The 16,718-nt window shown below is 43.3% G+C and overlaps 2 protein-coding genes across 2 annotated transcripts in view; both read right to left on the reverse strand.

Moving 5' to 3' along the window:
• Positions 1-3,179, reverse strand: part of kcmf1 (potassium channel modulatory factor 1) — a 19,890-nt gene extending 16,711 nt beyond the window's left edge. The window contains exon 1 of the mRNA XM_076284330.1: positions 2,994-3,179. Within this exon, the coding sequence (XP_076140445.1) occupies positions 2,994-3,009 (16 nt within the window). The 5' untranslated portion in view covers positions 3,010-3,179. The remainder of the gene's footprint in view (positions 1-2,993) is intronic.
• Positions 3,180-3,500: 321 nt separating this feature from the next.
• The window catches only part of camk4 (calcium/calmodulin-dependent protein kinase IV), a 28,127-nt gene continuing 14,909 nt past the window's right edge, over positions 3,501-16,718 (reverse strand). Inside the window, exons 2-11 of the mRNA XM_076283274.1 lie at positions 15,866-15,944; positions 15,430-15,492; positions 15,151-15,233; positions 13,967-14,039; positions 8,236-8,326; positions 7,560-7,634; positions 7,263-7,338; positions 6,566-6,692; positions 5,488-5,640; positions 3,501-5,141 (exon numbers count right to left, since the gene is read on the reverse strand). Of these exons, the coding sequence (XP_076139389.1) occupies positions 4,980-5,141; positions 5,488-5,640; positions 6,566-6,692; positions 7,263-7,338; positions 7,560-7,634; positions 8,236-8,326; positions 13,967-14,039; positions 15,151-15,233; positions 15,430-15,492; positions 15,866-15,944 (982 nt within the window). The 3' untranslated portion in view covers positions 3,501-4,979. The remainder of the gene's footprint in view (positions 5,142-5,487; positions 5,641-6,565; positions 6,693-7,262; positions 7,339-7,559; positions 7,635-8,235; positions 8,327-13,966; positions 14,040-15,150; positions 15,234-15,429; positions 15,493-15,865; positions 15,945-16,718) is intronic.

A 16,718-nucleotide genomic window follows, 5' to 3' on the forward strand; every position in this document is an offset into this window, starting at 1 on the left:
AACTTCTGAGATTCAAGCATTTAAAAACAATGAGTCAAGTCACAGTGAGGTAGTGCGCTTAGCAGACAAAAGCCACTGGGGGACTAACAAGTGGCAATTCCGCAATCTGCTTGTTAGCTATGGAGGAAACTTCCCAAATTAGAAATTCAAGAAGAGTTTTGGAGTCTTTGCAGTGACATTTAAAATGTGCCACTCTGCCAACACAAAACAGGGCTTCCTCAGTAGCTTGGTGCACAGTGCACACTTGATATCGTTCCAGACCTCACACACTGAACATACCACACACACACACACACACACACACACACACACACACACACACACACACACGCATGCACACAATCCTAGATCACATTATGAGATCGCCTGTCTTGACGGTCACAAAAAGCAATGGCAAATAAAGTTTCAGGGGGGATTTCTGATTTAATTTCAGATTAAAACAGGAAAACCAAATGATAAAAAAAATAATAATGTGAGAATGGACAAAAGTACAGAGCGGGTGGTGGGTGAAAGGGTGACCCAGAGAAGACACTTCCACAACAGTTATCACTTGGACACTACGCTCCTTAATCAATGCAATAGGCCTACATGCTAAATGCATGTTCCCTGCAAATTAATGCTACCTATAAATATCATCTCAATACATTAAGATGTGACGAATTTATTTAAATTTATACTGCTCCTAACTTCAATGCCCTTGGCTCTACCAGTGGAATTCCCAGCGATCAGACGACAACACAGAGGGGCAGTGTGGGGGTGTGTGTGTGTGTATGTGTGTGTGTGTGTGTGTGTGCCAGTGAAACAGAGCGAGGAGGAGGGGGTGTACCCAATTGCATTAAAACTTCTCCCAACATTAAGGATGGAAAGGAAGCTTTGCTAAGCAAACCGATGGACCCTGAATGTGCTGGCCTTGCACGAAAACAATGAAGGTAGCCTCAGTGGAGCGAAAGAGAGCAACAAAAAAGGAGCAACACAAAAGCCACTGATCAATAGCTCACAAATGAGAGATCTGAATTCTTCTCACCTTTGGTTTGACATGGTTACCTAGCTACTGTAACCTAGTGATGGGTTAATTGACAAGGTTAATGTCAACTAATTATCCTTGTTTTAGTCATGCCAGTGACCGACGTGAATGACTGGACATTTCTCTGCGCTGCTCATGACTTCTGAGTAATTCTGACAGGGAACTCCCCAACATCTGGCCGAGACCCAGAGGCACAGTTGTATTGTGAGGAGTATGACCGTAAACATCCAACAGTACTGACATTCTGAACATTCACTGTGGCCCCTTGCCATCACCTTGATTATGTGGTAGGTGGCCTGTCAACTGTGCAGATGAAGGAAGGGTACTTGTCGAGAGCTCTGGTGCCACTGGATCTGCTGCAAGCTCTTGTAGATACATTTCATCACATGCAACTAGTTTGAAGTATTTTGCCGTTTCTAAAATCAACTAATGTAAGTATGTATGACATCACAGTACTGTAAAGAACAGAACTCAAAAGCTTCCTAAAGACATCCAAAAGATTCCTGCATAAACAATGGGCTAGATCATATGCCACTTTGAGGTCAGACAATAGCAAAATCATGGAAAATGTTGCCTGCCTTTAGGCTTGCAACTTAAATAGCTTGAATAAAAAAATGTCTTCCATAAAATAATATCAATATTACACACATGCCACTGCTCAAAGTGAACTCCTAACTATAACGTCCATTTGAGAATGTAAAATAAATATGCAGCGTCGTTCATCCACCTTGACACGCCGGTAATTCTCTTTCTTACATTAAACTACATGTTTTGATTGGCTTCACCTATGATAGTGTACCTTTGCTAACGTAAATACTGACAGAGAACTCCCTTCTAATGAAATATAGTGTTTAGTAGTCTGCAATATCATAGCACTAACTGTCTTGACGATTATATATATTTGGTACAGAACCATAACATATACTTTGTGGCACATAATTATTTCTCAAAATAATTATTGACCAAAACAGGGAAATTGCCTTAACTAGCGAACCAATATAGCTAGCCAAGTTAGCCAACTACATAGCTACCCTGGTAATCAATCGAGCTTGCGAAGTTAGCTAGCAAACTGACTAGCTTATCTACCAACATTGAACGTTATCATGATAGCTTGACAAAATAGTAAACCAGATATCATCATCTGGTATGCATTGTGAGATAAATGACATGTTTGTGTAACGCTATAGCAAGGCACAGTGACTATCACAGTTGCACGTTAGCTAATTAGCCCGTGAGACAAGTCGTGCAAGTCATTCGCTTTTGGTAGGCAGCTAGCGGTATGTATAACATAGCTGCATCATGACTCAAGCACAAAGCTAGCGGGCTAGGTGGCTACATTATTAGCTCATTTATGCAGAAGAGAGTGCACAGAGCAGGCTAACTAGCCAAGTTGGCTAACCATATGAGAATCAATCAAACCAGCCAGCTAACGTTAGTTTGAGACAGCAATTTCGGCGATAGCTTGCTCAATTGAAGTAGGCCCGACAAGGCCTTGACCTGTCAATAGCTACCTCCATGACAGTGCATTCACCTCTCAACAAGTCAGGAGACTGATACGGCACATAATAGTTTAAAAAAAATTCAATCCTGTAGCAAGTACTCTATTCGCCCTTTGCTAACGTTACAGGCCAACGCATAGGGTGCTTGCTAGCCAGCTAGCCAACTAGCTTACCGACGTCCTATCAACCCGGCCGCGAGTACAAAACAGATAATCTATATAACTTCAGTTGAAAGCCGAGTAAACGTCCTACGGCAGATTTTATTTATTACGGAAATCAGTTCTCGTATTTGAACAGACGAGTTAAAAAGAAACAGGGGAGGTTGGAGAAAGGTTGCAAAATTCATGGCGGCCGCCATCATGAGTCTTTTCCAATGCATTTCAATACAAAACATGGCAACCCACGGCTCAAGACTAGCCAGTCTAGAATTCTCACCCAACGACGCACTAGATCGAATAATTTTCACCTACCTTCATGTCGGGACATCCTACAGACAGTGACACAGCCCCCTCCTCGGGCTCCCTAACACGGATCACACGGAAAGATGCCGCTAAAAAGAAATAAAACTGGGATGCGGTCTCTCTTTCCAATTTTCTCTTGAAGATGGATCCGGGGCTTACAGTTCTTCGCTTCCCCCTCCCCGTCTGTCATGAAGCAGTTGTGATAGAGCATTTGCGGACTATGGACAAAACGCTAGGGGGCGTACTTGTCAATTTATCTCTTCTTCTTTGGTGGTATGACGGCGGCAAATTCTCAAGCCTCTCAAGTTATGAAGAGTATGACTATATATCGCCACCTACTGAATATAAGATTACGAGTCAGTACAACATTTTTAGGAAAAAGGCGTGTCCCATGTGGACCCATGCAAGGATTTGACCTCAGTTGCTCAAATATGCCATCCTGCCCTGCCCACAGTTAGGCTGTCAAAAATGCAACAAAAAAGACTTTGCAAGTCAATGGAATTTTACACGATTTATTTCTGTGACTAATTTAATGATTTAACAGATTCTTCAGAATGAGTCATCTGACATAGAAACAAGGTTTTTTTTTTAACAAATTGTGACACAATAGTGTCAACATGTCTCAAGTCCTAACATTCTATCATAAAACATAGAATACATGTTATTTGTCAGTAAAATACAGTGCATTTTCAAAGACAATTGCAGCACTTAAGTTCAACATTCCTACATGCAAAACAAGAACCCCTGTTGAACAACACATTCCTCGGGTGTCTTTTATCAACTATACTTTTGATCAACAGCATTCCCTGATACTGTAAGTTAAAGCATGCTATGAGTACATTTCAAAAGGTAAAAACATTTCAGGTGGCTTTTTTTTTCTCTTTGATACATGTCATTAGTCCATAAGCTCCTGCTTTATGATGGTGAGACACACCACAGTTCTGAAAATCAACAAAACTAAAGATTTTGCTGATTGCAGTGACAATCCATATGACAGAGATGGAGCAAAACGAATTAGGCAACCCATAGAGTAAGATGTCATTTTTTAAAATCTTTTTTGGCACTGACTTGGATTGTTTAGGCCTACATCACCATATAGAATGATGCTTACAGTGTGTACTCCCTAGGCTACACAATCAGAAAAAGCATTTTGTATTTGACATACTTAAAAATAACAAGAAGACCCTGACCCTCTTCCTAAAGCTCTGTCTGTTCTACCCCATATGAAAACCGTTTTTCTTCCAGCTCGGTTTTTCAAAACCTAATAAGTTAAGAAATACTTGTCACGACTTATGTGTAAAAACTAGTTAATATAAGATAAGGCATTCTCCTTTGACATTACAATATAACATTTAACAATCACTCAGAAATTCTGAGTCTTAAAACAATGAGTATTGCATATAAATCTAATCAAGTTCTGTAAATTTTAAAAAACACATTTTGTTTTTCTTACCAAAGCAGCAAAATACTAATCAACAATACAACTGAGGAAAAACAGTGCTAAAAGCACTTTAGCCTCTGACCGTTGGGTCACCAAAGTATGGTGCGAACCTTTGTGAACTCACATGTAGGTCTCACATTGTACCTTTCGGCTGCATAACATTCACAACTGCTTTAAGCTGCCCACTTTTGGGCCATGACATGGATATTCACAGCCAAAGAAAAACAATGGACAAACAACCAAAATGAGAGATAGAGAGAGAATCTCATTTGTAAGTCAAATACTTGTTTGTTGTTAAGTTATGGCCATGTGCCCATTACACACTATTTTGATACATGAAACAGTCACATGCATTGAATCCAACCGAAGACTTCCTTCATTTTTTCCGAACTTTGTGTGTGTGTGTGTGTGTGTGTGTGTGGGGGGGGGGGGGTTAAGGAAGTCTTTTGTTGGGTCAGCAACACGTTGCTCTCAGCCTCGACTGAACTGAAGGATGATGACTTTTCTATGTTTAATTTGTGGTAGGGAAGGAAAAGAGATCCGTGTGTAGGGGCTTACGAGCCCTCCTCCTGAATTGGGGTGTCTTTCTTCTGTGTGTCGCTCTCTCCCGCCCCCTCCTGGCTGGATGAGTGATTGCAGTTGTTCTTGCTGCTGTCGTTGCTGTGGCTGCTGGCGCTGCCCAGTCGAGAGGACGCCACCACAGCTTTGACAGCCGCCTGTGAAATGAAATTGGGGCTCACGTTAGCATCATGAAACCACTATTTTTACTTCATAAGTGCTCAACAACTATCATCTTTTTTAAAATATGAAATCATAATGATGAAAATAATAATTAAAAAAAACACTGAAAAAAAGCTGAAAAGTACATAATTCTGACATTTCTGACATTCATTTAGACAATCTTGGACTGTATACCTTTAGGTAATATTAACAGTAGATTTGGAGATTAATCTTATATGTATTGGCATCCCCAAGTGGAATCTCTCAATCAGTAAATACTGTAAGCTACAGTAACTATACCTGCATGTTTTTGCCATCCCTTGGCTGGCCTCCCCTGCCTACCTTGAGCTTTCGGCGCGCGTTGAACTCCTGGAGTTTCTTCTGAGCCGTGTCCATATGGGCGAAGTTAACTGCCTTCCCGGTCACCCAGGGGTGCTGCAACGCCTGCAGAGTGGTGAGGCGTTTCTTTGGATCCTGGACAATCAGCTTCTTCACCTGCCAGCCAACAATAACCACAATAATAATAATAATCGCTACCGTGTAACTGGGTCAGGCAGCAATGAATGAATTGCCCGTCTCAGACCAATATCAATTACAGACAGAAAGTCGGGCCAGTGCAGTTTCAGACTGACAGAGTCATGGTACAAACTGTCCAACGTTTTTGACAGATTCCGCTTCAGGCAATAATAAAAAGAGAAATACCAGATGGCCACTTCAGATATTATTTCTGAAGACCATGAGCAACATCCCCCCCCCCCCCCCCCCCCACACACACACACACACACACCTTGCAAAATAAATAAAGGCAAGAGATTGAAACTGCACTGGGCACTCATTAAAAAACCATGAGTGCTAGCCACCAAATCTTGAAAGCATCCAGTCTCTGCTGACTAAGATGACTGCTTGGATGTCAGAATAGATAGACTTGATTAGTGTGCACTCTTGGTGTAACCAGAAGCCCAATCTGGTTACTGCAGAGAGACAAAAAAGGGCCTTACACGGCACAACTCCTCCCGGTCCTTTGAGACACACACACACCACGCACACACACACACACACACACACACACACACACACACACACACACACACACACACACACACACACACACACACACACACACAGGCCTGCTTACAGACACTGCAACATACACACATATACACACACACACACACACACACACACACGCACAAACGGAGTAAAAAACACCCAGGCTGATTTTCTCATGTGTTTTCATTTCTCATTTCCAAATGAATAATCCTCCAATTAGTTTCATCACTGCCCATAAAATCAGCTCTCACCTTCTACTTCAACTACTACCCCACGCTGTGGGTAAAAACAAAAACAATATCCATGCAAATAGCAGTCATCCTTTTTGTTTGTTTTGTTTGTTGCGTGTTTGTTTTCAGCGATTACTCACAAGGTCCTTGGCGTTGAGTGACACATTGTCCCACCAGGGGGAGACAAACTCATATTCACAGTTGAGAATTCGCTTGAACATGTACTGGTCGCCTCTGTCGTCAAAGAACGGTTCAAAGCCACACAGCCTGCCACAGACGGGATGACCACAAGCGCCAAATAAATCAATAACTGGATGTGGTAACCAAATATTAGTCCTCGGAGAAGACAATATTCATCTATTACTCATTGTGAACTGTTTGGGACAAATAATACCACACACACATTCTGCTTGAAAATGGAAACTCTCGGTGATGCTTGATCTGACATTTACCAGAGGACTTGGTAAATGTTAATATTAACTGTAAGTCAATGACTTGCCATGTGTGAGGAACTTTTTACTTTTTTAATGCCAGGGCAGGGAAGGGCATGGTATGATGTAATCCTCTTGATCCAAACAAGAGAGCTTTTAAAACATTTGAATATTTTAAATGGCAACGTTTTTAATCAAGCGCTGTTTAAGTTAAGAATGGCGAGAACACAATATACACTCCATCAGTGGGTTGTAACCTTTTCACGCTCCTGCAGGCAAGGGCTTTCTGTTTGATCAATGAATTTAAAAGGTAGCTTAAAAATGTAACATATTCCATATAAATGGTTTGTGAATAAGATCTATCACCAGTAGGGGCAATGGGGTGGGGGCTGTCCTCAGAACTCACAGGATGTATGTGATAACTCCCACAGACCACATGTCAACTTCAGGCCCATACGCACATCCCCGCAGTATCTCTGGAGCTGGGCAAGACAAAGATATTGAGAGAGAGAGAGAGAGAGAGAGAGAGAGAGAGAGAGAGAAAGGAGGATGAGAAAGAGCAGAGGTAGAGAGAGATAGATAAGGCTGTGTCAGACATGGGTAATCATATATCCTCAGACAATTACAGAAATGTCTTCTTACTGTTTCAAATTGAAAGAGAAACCAAAACTGTGGGTTGAAGAAAAGAATCACTGACACATACCACAATACCCCGGCGTCCCACACACAGTCTTCATTGTGACCTGATCATCCACAATTTTTGACAGGCCAAAATCAGCTGGGAGAGGAAACAGGATGTCACTCTAAATGTCCTCTAAACTATCCTACAGTCATAAGTCTTAGTGGGAGACTTTAAGAAAATCAGTTTATTGAGCATAAACAAAATACGGTATGTATATTGTAACTTGCATTGTATTGTCAAACAAACAACTGGGCTGCCTGTGAACAATTGTTTTGCAGAGAGCTCGATATCTTGGAGTAATTTAGTATGCATCTTTCCAATTTACAACTGTCATTACATTGCTATTCACCACAATCCAGTTTGAAAGTAGGAGCTATCTAGCCTTTTGCAGGTATTGTATTAAACTGTTTTTTTCCAATAGATGCCCCTATAAACTGACAACTGTGATGCTTAATTGCAAACCTACAAAATAAGTTTATTAGAACATCAACAACAACATCATCAACAACAACTCATTGCAAATATATAGTGCTTTTCAAGGCACCGTTTTTGAGAAAATATTGAGAGTTATGTGCCATTGGTATGTATGGTAGGAACTCCTCTTATGACACGTTATATACTCTCTGGCTGATCAGGCATAACTAGTCGATCCCTGATCTCTCTGCCCAGGGTGGGTGGGTTCGGTTGAGTAACTCACCTATCTTGAGAGGGGCATCTGGAGCAGAGGTGGCATATAAGAGGTTTTCGGGTTTCAGGTCTCGGTGAACCACGCCGTTCTCATGGAGGTACTGTAGGCACAGGGGAGACAATCGCTTAAATCATTTATTCATCTCTTGCTGAGGACCACTTGGTTGTGATTTTATTTTTACAACAAAGGCTGAGTAGAACTACTTTCAAAAGCACAGAGTAAGACTGCTGTGGTAGATCTGATCTAGGAAACAAAGAATGTTTAAAGAAAATTGAGTTGTTTTGTCTGTCTCAAGCATAATAAACCCAGTGTTTATTATTTATATAAATCAACAAATTGTCACCTCTAAACCACTTCTCGATCATTAGTGTTGCTTGCTTGTACAGAATTATCACCGGTCTGAGGACGGTGTTATTTTCAGTGTGATCCCAACTTGAGTCCTTATCAAGGATTATGTTTGTGACCAGATTAATGTGTACGCATGTGCTACAGGCGGGCCAAGTATAGGGGAACCCATGTCTGATGGCCAAAACACCTGCTCACCACAGAACAAAAGCAGGTGAACGTGCTTGTTTCTGTTCACGTCAAACACACTGTCTCGGCTGACAAGGCTGTGATTACATGTGTGAATCCTGCCAAGTGTGATGTTTTTTTGCACAAGCATGGAGACCTCATCTGCTCAAATATCGACCCGGTAAACGACTCTATCTAAAATGAAGAGGAGTGGGGAATTCATGGTGCAGTTAGATTGTGGAATTCTTGTCAATTGTATGGGTCTAAAATACACACACACACATGCACTCACAGACACTCACACGTGCACTGCACACACACACGTTTCCAATATCAAACTAGCATCTTCACACCCAGCATCAGCTGAAAGTGTAGTATAACGAGAGGGCTTGTGTTACCAAGCCCTCCTAACCTGCCCTACCTTAACAGCACTCAGCATCATCTCCACAACATTATACTAGAAGAATGTCAACAGTAAGTCACTGTAATACCCTTTTCAGTACTTTACTGTTGTTTTTTATCTACATTAGGAATAAAGCAAATGTAAAACAAATAAACAAACAGCAGAAAGGGAGAACATACCCCATTTTGGGTGGGTCAGAGCCAGGGTTGTCTGTCATGTGGGGCCCCCAGCCTTTACACTCCTCTAACTAAGCATATCTCTCCTGAGCTTTAATTGCATGATGTACCTTTTATTTTGACAGACAGCTCCAACAGGCCAGCTGATATGTCCTTTACAGTGGGACTCATTAAGGTGACAGACGAGCCTAGTTAAGGACTAGCCCAGGCAGGGCCCCTCTGCCAGAGCTGTTGCCTCACCTCTCAGTGGGAACAAGATCCTCACTCTCACTCCTTAATCAAATGGCAACTGTCTTAACCCCTCAACACCTTCATTTCCTGTTACATGACCATGGTGATAATAATCTATATAGAAGGGCTAGAGAAAGAGTGGGTCGGGGGCAGGCAGTGAATATGTGTGTGTGTGTGTGTGTGTGTGTGTGTGTGTGTGTGTGTGTGTGTGTGTGTGTGTGTGTGTGTGTGTGTTTGCATGTGTGTGTTTAACGGACTGACACACTTCCCAAATGTCATCAACATACTCGCCCACAGCCCTAGCCACCATTGCACCCAGTTTTTCTCATCTGCTCCCTCCATATCATGTTTGATCACGGCCCACCCTTGCCATTGATTTAATGTCTTGGAGAATACTGCGTAGCTTGGAAACATCAAAGCAAAAGAAGCTCATGTTGTTTTCCCCTTGTTGCCAAGAGTACGCTTTCACCCAGACCCACCCACATGAAATCAAGTAGACACACTCTGTAGCCTGCTGCCTCTAATGCATGGCGTTGTCCATTTATAATCAATTCCAACCTGCTAAATTAATGTCCCTTTCACAGCAAAACAATGCCATCAGTGGCTACTTTACGGCATTAATAGTGCAATGGATTCACAGAGACCATGGAGATTGCAGAGAGGTTAGCTTTATACAAACCAGTTGTGTTAGTCACATGTTCCCATTTTTTTTATTATGAGCAGGTGCATTGGTGGTAAGGTTACCATGGTAACTCCTTAAACAGAGCACTGTAAGTACAAGTCTGCCTGGTTACTGGGGGGAATTGCAGAGTCACCTTTATTAAGACAGTTAATTTACGAGAGAGAGAGAGAGAGAGAGAGAGAGAGAGAAAATATGGCGAATCTTAGTTACTAGTTTCATTTTATGTATGAATTAATTTATTAATTTTAAAAAATAGTCTTATTGTTGAAGTTTAGCAGTCATAAGTTTACTTTTCTTAGTTGTTGTTTTTGTTTGTGTGTCTGCTTTAGCAACACTATACCACATGGTCATGCCAATAAAGCTCTTTTTGAATTTGAATTTGAATTTGAGAGAGAGAGAGTGAGAGAGAGAGAGAGAGAGAGGGAGAAATAAAGATAGAAAGAAAGAAACCTAAGCAATTTGAGCTCAGATCCTTGATGATAATGCCAGCCATTGGTTGAGATGAACAGCAGACCTTGTGTATTGTAGTTGTCTGTTTTGAAAATAGCATCAGTGGCTTATCTCCGAAAGAATGACTAAGCCTTGGGCAACTCTCTTTTCAGACCTCCTGAATGCTATAAAGATAGCTGGACAAGATCACTCAGTGTTTACCCAACACAAATTGTAACCAGATGGTTCCTTTTTGGGGTATTTTTTTTGGTAAATAACACTATATAGAGCTTGTACATCTGTTTTCCGGTGACAAAACTCTCTAAGTGACCAGTATGTACACCAGCTGGGAAAATAAACATGCCTTGTTGGGGTTTTCAATAATTCAGCAACACCATCAGCTGTTCCATTTGACACCCATAAATAAAAGTCTTAAGAGACTGCCTCAAGTTTTAATGCACAGCAGCACTGCCAACCCCATGGTGGAATAAACTTCAGCCCGTGTTCCATCCTTATAACAAAATGCATGCCTAAACAGCACTGCAGGTCGCTTAGGTTAAAAGCTACTCCCGGGAGATGGCATAATGTAAAATGCATGAGTACAGCAAGATACCACAAGAGGAGACATCGTTCGGGATGCGTTGACAGAGCACACAGCAAATGGAGATGGATAACGGATGTTGGGTCACTTGGAAATGCACAGGGGGGTGCGGGCGACTCCCGACACATCCACATCAACTTTTGTCACTCAGTCCCCCTGACAGCACTGTGGTGATGGTATGGAGGCACATCTATTTGTTTTCCTCCCATTAATTGAGGAGGCCCTGAGTCACTCTGAAGAGGGGAACAACACGTCCAGGCGACACCAGACAACATAACGCAACACTGACCTCAATACAGCCAAGACTGACAAAGTGGTTTACGGGGATGGGGGATGGGGAGTAGAATCCCGGGATAAATAATTGATACATTGAATACGGAGTAATGCATACACATATATACACACACACACACACCTACAGCATCCGCCCACATTCATAAATAGTACATTGCATAATCCCATTCAGGTGAGAGTTACACAATGTGAAGCTTGCTCAAAACAACCGCACAGGTCGTGTCCCCGGATCAGTTCTGCTGGGAACATATCCGGCCCCGTAGTGCTTCTCATGGATCTGTGGGTCAGCACACATAAGCCTGCAGTGGTTGTGGCAGTGGCCATCTCGCTGTCTGTTCTTTTTTTCTGTCGGGAGGTTTAAATGAGTCCCTGCTCCCTGCATCACGCTCTCCTCACCAATTACTGTGAGGGGCCCTGAGTCTTATCTTCCTCACCCGAGTCCTGGGGGGAATTCTCCCTTTCTGTATAAAGCTCAGTGGAGCTGACACACATAAGGTGTCCTCTCTCTCTCTCTCTCTCTCTCTCTCTCTCTCTCTCTCTCTCTCTCTCTCTCTCTCTCTCTCTCTCTCTCTCTCTCTCTCCCATTCTCCTTTCTCCTCTCCCAAACTCTCCTCTCTCTTCCTCTGTCTCTCAGAAACGTAGGGGCGCTGCCACTGTCAAACTTGGGTTGTGTGAAATCTACACAGACAAATAGGTTATGTTCAGTCACCTCCTGACCTGAATCTACTTGCACAAATTCACTGTAGAGATGAAACATAACCTGCCAACACCATTCAACATCATCCAGCAGTTGAACAGGCATCAGAGAATTTAAGTGCAAAATCCAGAAATTATTTTCATAGAATGAACCTCAATAGCCCATTTTAGACACATGTTAAAATATTTATAATCTGCAAGTGTTCCTTAAATGCCATTATCAAATAGAATCCCGAATGTCTCCTGAATTCTTTGGTAAACAATGTTGCGTCTTTGAGGAGGATGCTCTCCACACGGCACACATAATGAGAAAGAGTGACAGAGAAAGAGAGAGGGAAAAAAACACTTTGAAAAAAGAAATGTAACACTCGCTACAAAATTCTCTGCATGCCTACAGTGACTCAGACATCAAAGGGACGTCCCGAAAACCCCGGGTGTGTTCGTTGTGCCGCGGTGAGCCGCGCCAAGCCGCGTTGCGACTGCGCCAAGCAGCGCCACGACCGCGCCGGCGATACGGATGGAATGCGCAGCACCCACAGGGGCTCTTGGAAGGGTGGAGGCCGCCTCAGACGAGCTCTGGTGTTATCTTGGCGGGGGGAAGAGAGCCTGCCTCGCCTGCTCAGGGAGGAAGAGGCATGGAGCTCCAAGTCGTGCAGAGCGAAGACCACTCAGACACAAAGAAAAAGTCCACACAAAAAAAGGAAAAAAACTGAGCCTACGACAAGAAAAAAAAAGATTATGTTGTTTTTTGAAAGACTGTCTTTCTCTCTCTCTGTCTCTCTCTGTCCTTCTCTTTCTCTCTCTCTCTCCCTCTCTCTCTCTCTCTCTCTCTATTCTCTGTTCGCCTCGACCCTGGTGGGAATAGAAGACCATGTTACATCACTAAGGACCGCCAACTCCAAGCTTCGTTCCATGCATGAAAAGTTGTCTTCTTCCTCCCCTTCGTCTTCATATCTCATCTCCTTGGCAACAGCAATCTTTGCAAAGCCAGGGAAGCTCTCGTTACAAGGGAAGACAAGCAAGGAAAAGGTAGACAAAGCGCCTGGGGAAAAAAGTTACCTCTCTGATTCAAAGCGAGACACAGGCAAAAAAACAGGGGGATTTCCCCCATCACAAGATGTCTGCAACTGTCTCTTACTCAACTACTCTTCTCACGAGTGTGTGAAACTGAGAGTGTGTGCTCGCTTTTCAGACAATGCCAGAGGAGGAGGGGAAAGTGAGGGGATGAAGAAAGGTTGGCAAGATAGTGAATGAGTTTCCAATAGTCAACCTTCTCTAACTGTGAAGACGCGATCTGTGTGTGTGTGTGTGTGTGTGTGTGTGTGTGTGTGTGTGTGTGTGTGTGTGTGTGTGTGTGTGTGAGCGAATATGCAGGACAAACGCTGGAGAAGAAAGTAGAGAAAAGGAGACAGAGCAAGAGAGAGAGAGAGAGAGAGAGAGAGAGACTGAGAGAGGGGCTGAGTTAGGAGAGCAGAGGGAGAGAGGAGAAGGGGTCCCAAATTACAATACTTTAGTTTGATACAGCGCTAAACCTGAGAGGTAGTCTAAAATGCCCTTTACACAGAATACAAAAGGATGGTATTTACCAACATCAACTAATGTTCAAGGGGCTGTGGGTTGTGAGTCAGATAGCTGAGATATCACCTAGTAACAGGCTCAGCTTCATGGTCATGGACAGGAATGCGGAGATGTGAGGAGTGCTGAGGTGGACTCACCGCCACGGCCTCCAGGACCTGCTTGACCGCATCCGCTGCATCCCGCTCGCTATAGTAACCCTTTTCCACCACCCTGCAGAACACACACACACACACACACACACACACAGACACACACGCACGCACGCACACACACACGCGCACACACACACACACACACACACACACACACACACACACACACACACACACACACACACACAGACACACACACACACACACACACACAGACACACACGCACGCACACACGCGCACACACACACACACACACACACACACACACACACACACACACACACACACACACACACACACACACACACACACACACACACACACAAACAGACAGAACAGACAGGGGCCACATGTCAGCATACCAAACAATATGGAGAACATCAGTTAATTCACTTTTTAATTTACACTTCCTCATCACTCACAGCTGATATAGTGTGAGATGGGAGGCAGCATATGTAGGGGTGTGTGCGTGTGTGTATGTGTGCGTGTGTGTGTGTGCGTGTGTGTGTAAGGGGGGAGAAGAGCAGCAGCGGCAGCACTCAGCTTAAATGACTCATAACTAAGGCCACACACTGAGCACAGATTCATTCCGATAATAACACAGCTTTTCTGCCATGGATTCGCTTCACTCAGATCTCAGATGGATCCCCCAGTCAAGGCTGGCAACTGTCTTTATCTCACATGAGGTTTGCCTTTGTCCTTCGTCCTATATATCTGCTATACATCTGATATTGCACTTCATGCAGACAAATAAATCTGAATCTTAAATCTATGATAAAACATTCATATTGTGTCTTGTGTATTCTCATGCCTATCTCTGATTAGGAAATGTATTGGGAATGCATTTGCTATGGCAGATGCAGGAGCATGTATAATTACACCAGACTCAACAGAAACAGTAACAGAGTCTAATTAAATCCTATTTAAAGTTAAAATGCTATCAAATGTTATTTCTAAATGTGTTACAAAGACAGCTTCTAACAGATTGTATGCATTTTGTTCATTGTAGACGCCGAATGAGTACCATGTGTGTCTACTGTTGCAGATAAAAGCTCGGTGACATTTAACTTGTATGCTGTAAAGTGTCACCCTACAAGAGCCTCTCTGTGTATTTGTGTGTGTGTGTGTGTGTGTCACATCTCCATTGCGGGTTGCGGTGTAAACAAACCTGTCGAACAGCTCTCCACCAGTGACAAGTTCAAGAACTAGACTGATCTCTGCCGGGGTCTCAAAGATCTCTTTCAGCTTGATCTGTGAGGAGGGGAGAAACAGAAATCAAAGGCAATCAAAGTTTTTTTTTAATGCCATTCATGGGAGTGGGGAATACAGAACCCAGAGCCGTCATCTAGCTTTTGGGCACAGAAAATGCCCTTTGATATAGCTTGATGGATTTGACACAGCGCAAGACTAGCAAGCTCATTCTAGCAACATCTCTGAGGGCCCTTACAATGTTTGGGTGAGACAGTCGGAGTAGAACGCCAATCTCTGTCCGCACAATCTTCTTGTCCACCTGGGTGAGGGAGAAAAGAGACAGGGCTGTTCAACTCATTTGTCCTGGGTGCTGGAGACACAGTACAGAGATGGTTAGCATTCACAGAGTTCACTCCTTGCTGACAAACAAGGTAGGAGAGGCTTTGAAAAAAAGGGAAATGTAAACCCTGATCAGTGATGACAAGACATGGTAGGAGAACTGGCAAGCACTAACAAACACAGATGTTACGGAAAGAGAGAGAAAGAAAGAGAGAGAGAAAGTCCTTAGTCATTCGAACATCAGACCATTGCTGTCATATCTCTGACAGATAAGATGGGAATGTCTCTCTCTCTCCATCACTGTTTGTCTCTCTCTCTCTCTCTCTCTCTCTCTCTCGCTGGAGGGGACTTACTGTCTTGTTCAGCAGTTTGACGGCGTAGGGCTTCTGTGTTCCCTTCTGTCTGCACCTGTACACCACTGATGTCGCTCCCCTGTTCAGAAAGGGAGACACACAAAAACCTGAGACTCAAACACAGCAACCAAAAAAAGAGCAGGGGGGGAAAAACAACCTAACCCTCCACAGCTGCAGCTATCAGTGTCTGGGTCACGTCTCACCCATGTCTCACTGAGTCAAGGAGCGATCGTCACACAATGTTCCAGTGATGTTAGACATGACTCTAATGATCTGTGTAAATGTAGGCAAATGTGACACCAGTAACACACACTCATCCAGAGCCACAGCGACAGTCTCCCTGGAGCAAGTCAGGGTTTTAGTACCTTGTTTAGGGGCACAATGGTGGTGACTCCAGGGATCAAACTCACAATCTTGGTGCTCCACCTGGAATGTCAGATCCTGACTACTAGACCACCACTAGTTTTAAACAAGCAATGAGTAACCATTTTTCTTTGGACCACAATCCTGTGAGCCATGGTTGTCGGTAAAATCCCCAGGCTAAGTTTTTTTTTTTTTTTTTTTAAGTATAGACTTAAAGCTTAATCACAGCACACGTCAAACTCAAAGAAAGAATTCACCACAGCTAAACTGTGAAGGTGAACGAATCAGGCTTGAGACAATTTTGATGCGCATTTCTGGCTCCTCAGGCAGGAAGTCTAAATGAAAGTAGGCCAGTGACTCCCTCACCTGGGCCGAACCGTCCGTGTTAATTAGCTGAGATTTTCGCACTTAATTACAGCCCCCGGGCTACTCTCGGCGAAGCTTAACAGGCGATCCCCCATCCCCTCAACTCTCTTTAAAGTCCAGCCTC

The sequence above is a fragment of the Alosa pseudoharengus genome, unplaced genomic scaffold (assembly GCF_046254945.1).
Source record: "Alosa pseudoharengus isolate Yale_2024_CS ecotype anadromous, Long Island Sound unplaced genomic scaffold, YU_APseudo_1.1 YU_APseudo_1.1_scf_14, whole genome shotgun sequence".
In the NCBI taxonomy this organism is placed as follows: domain Eukaryota; kingdom Metazoa; phylum Chordata; class Actinopteri; order Clupeiformes; family Clupeidae; genus Alosa; species Alosa pseudoharengus.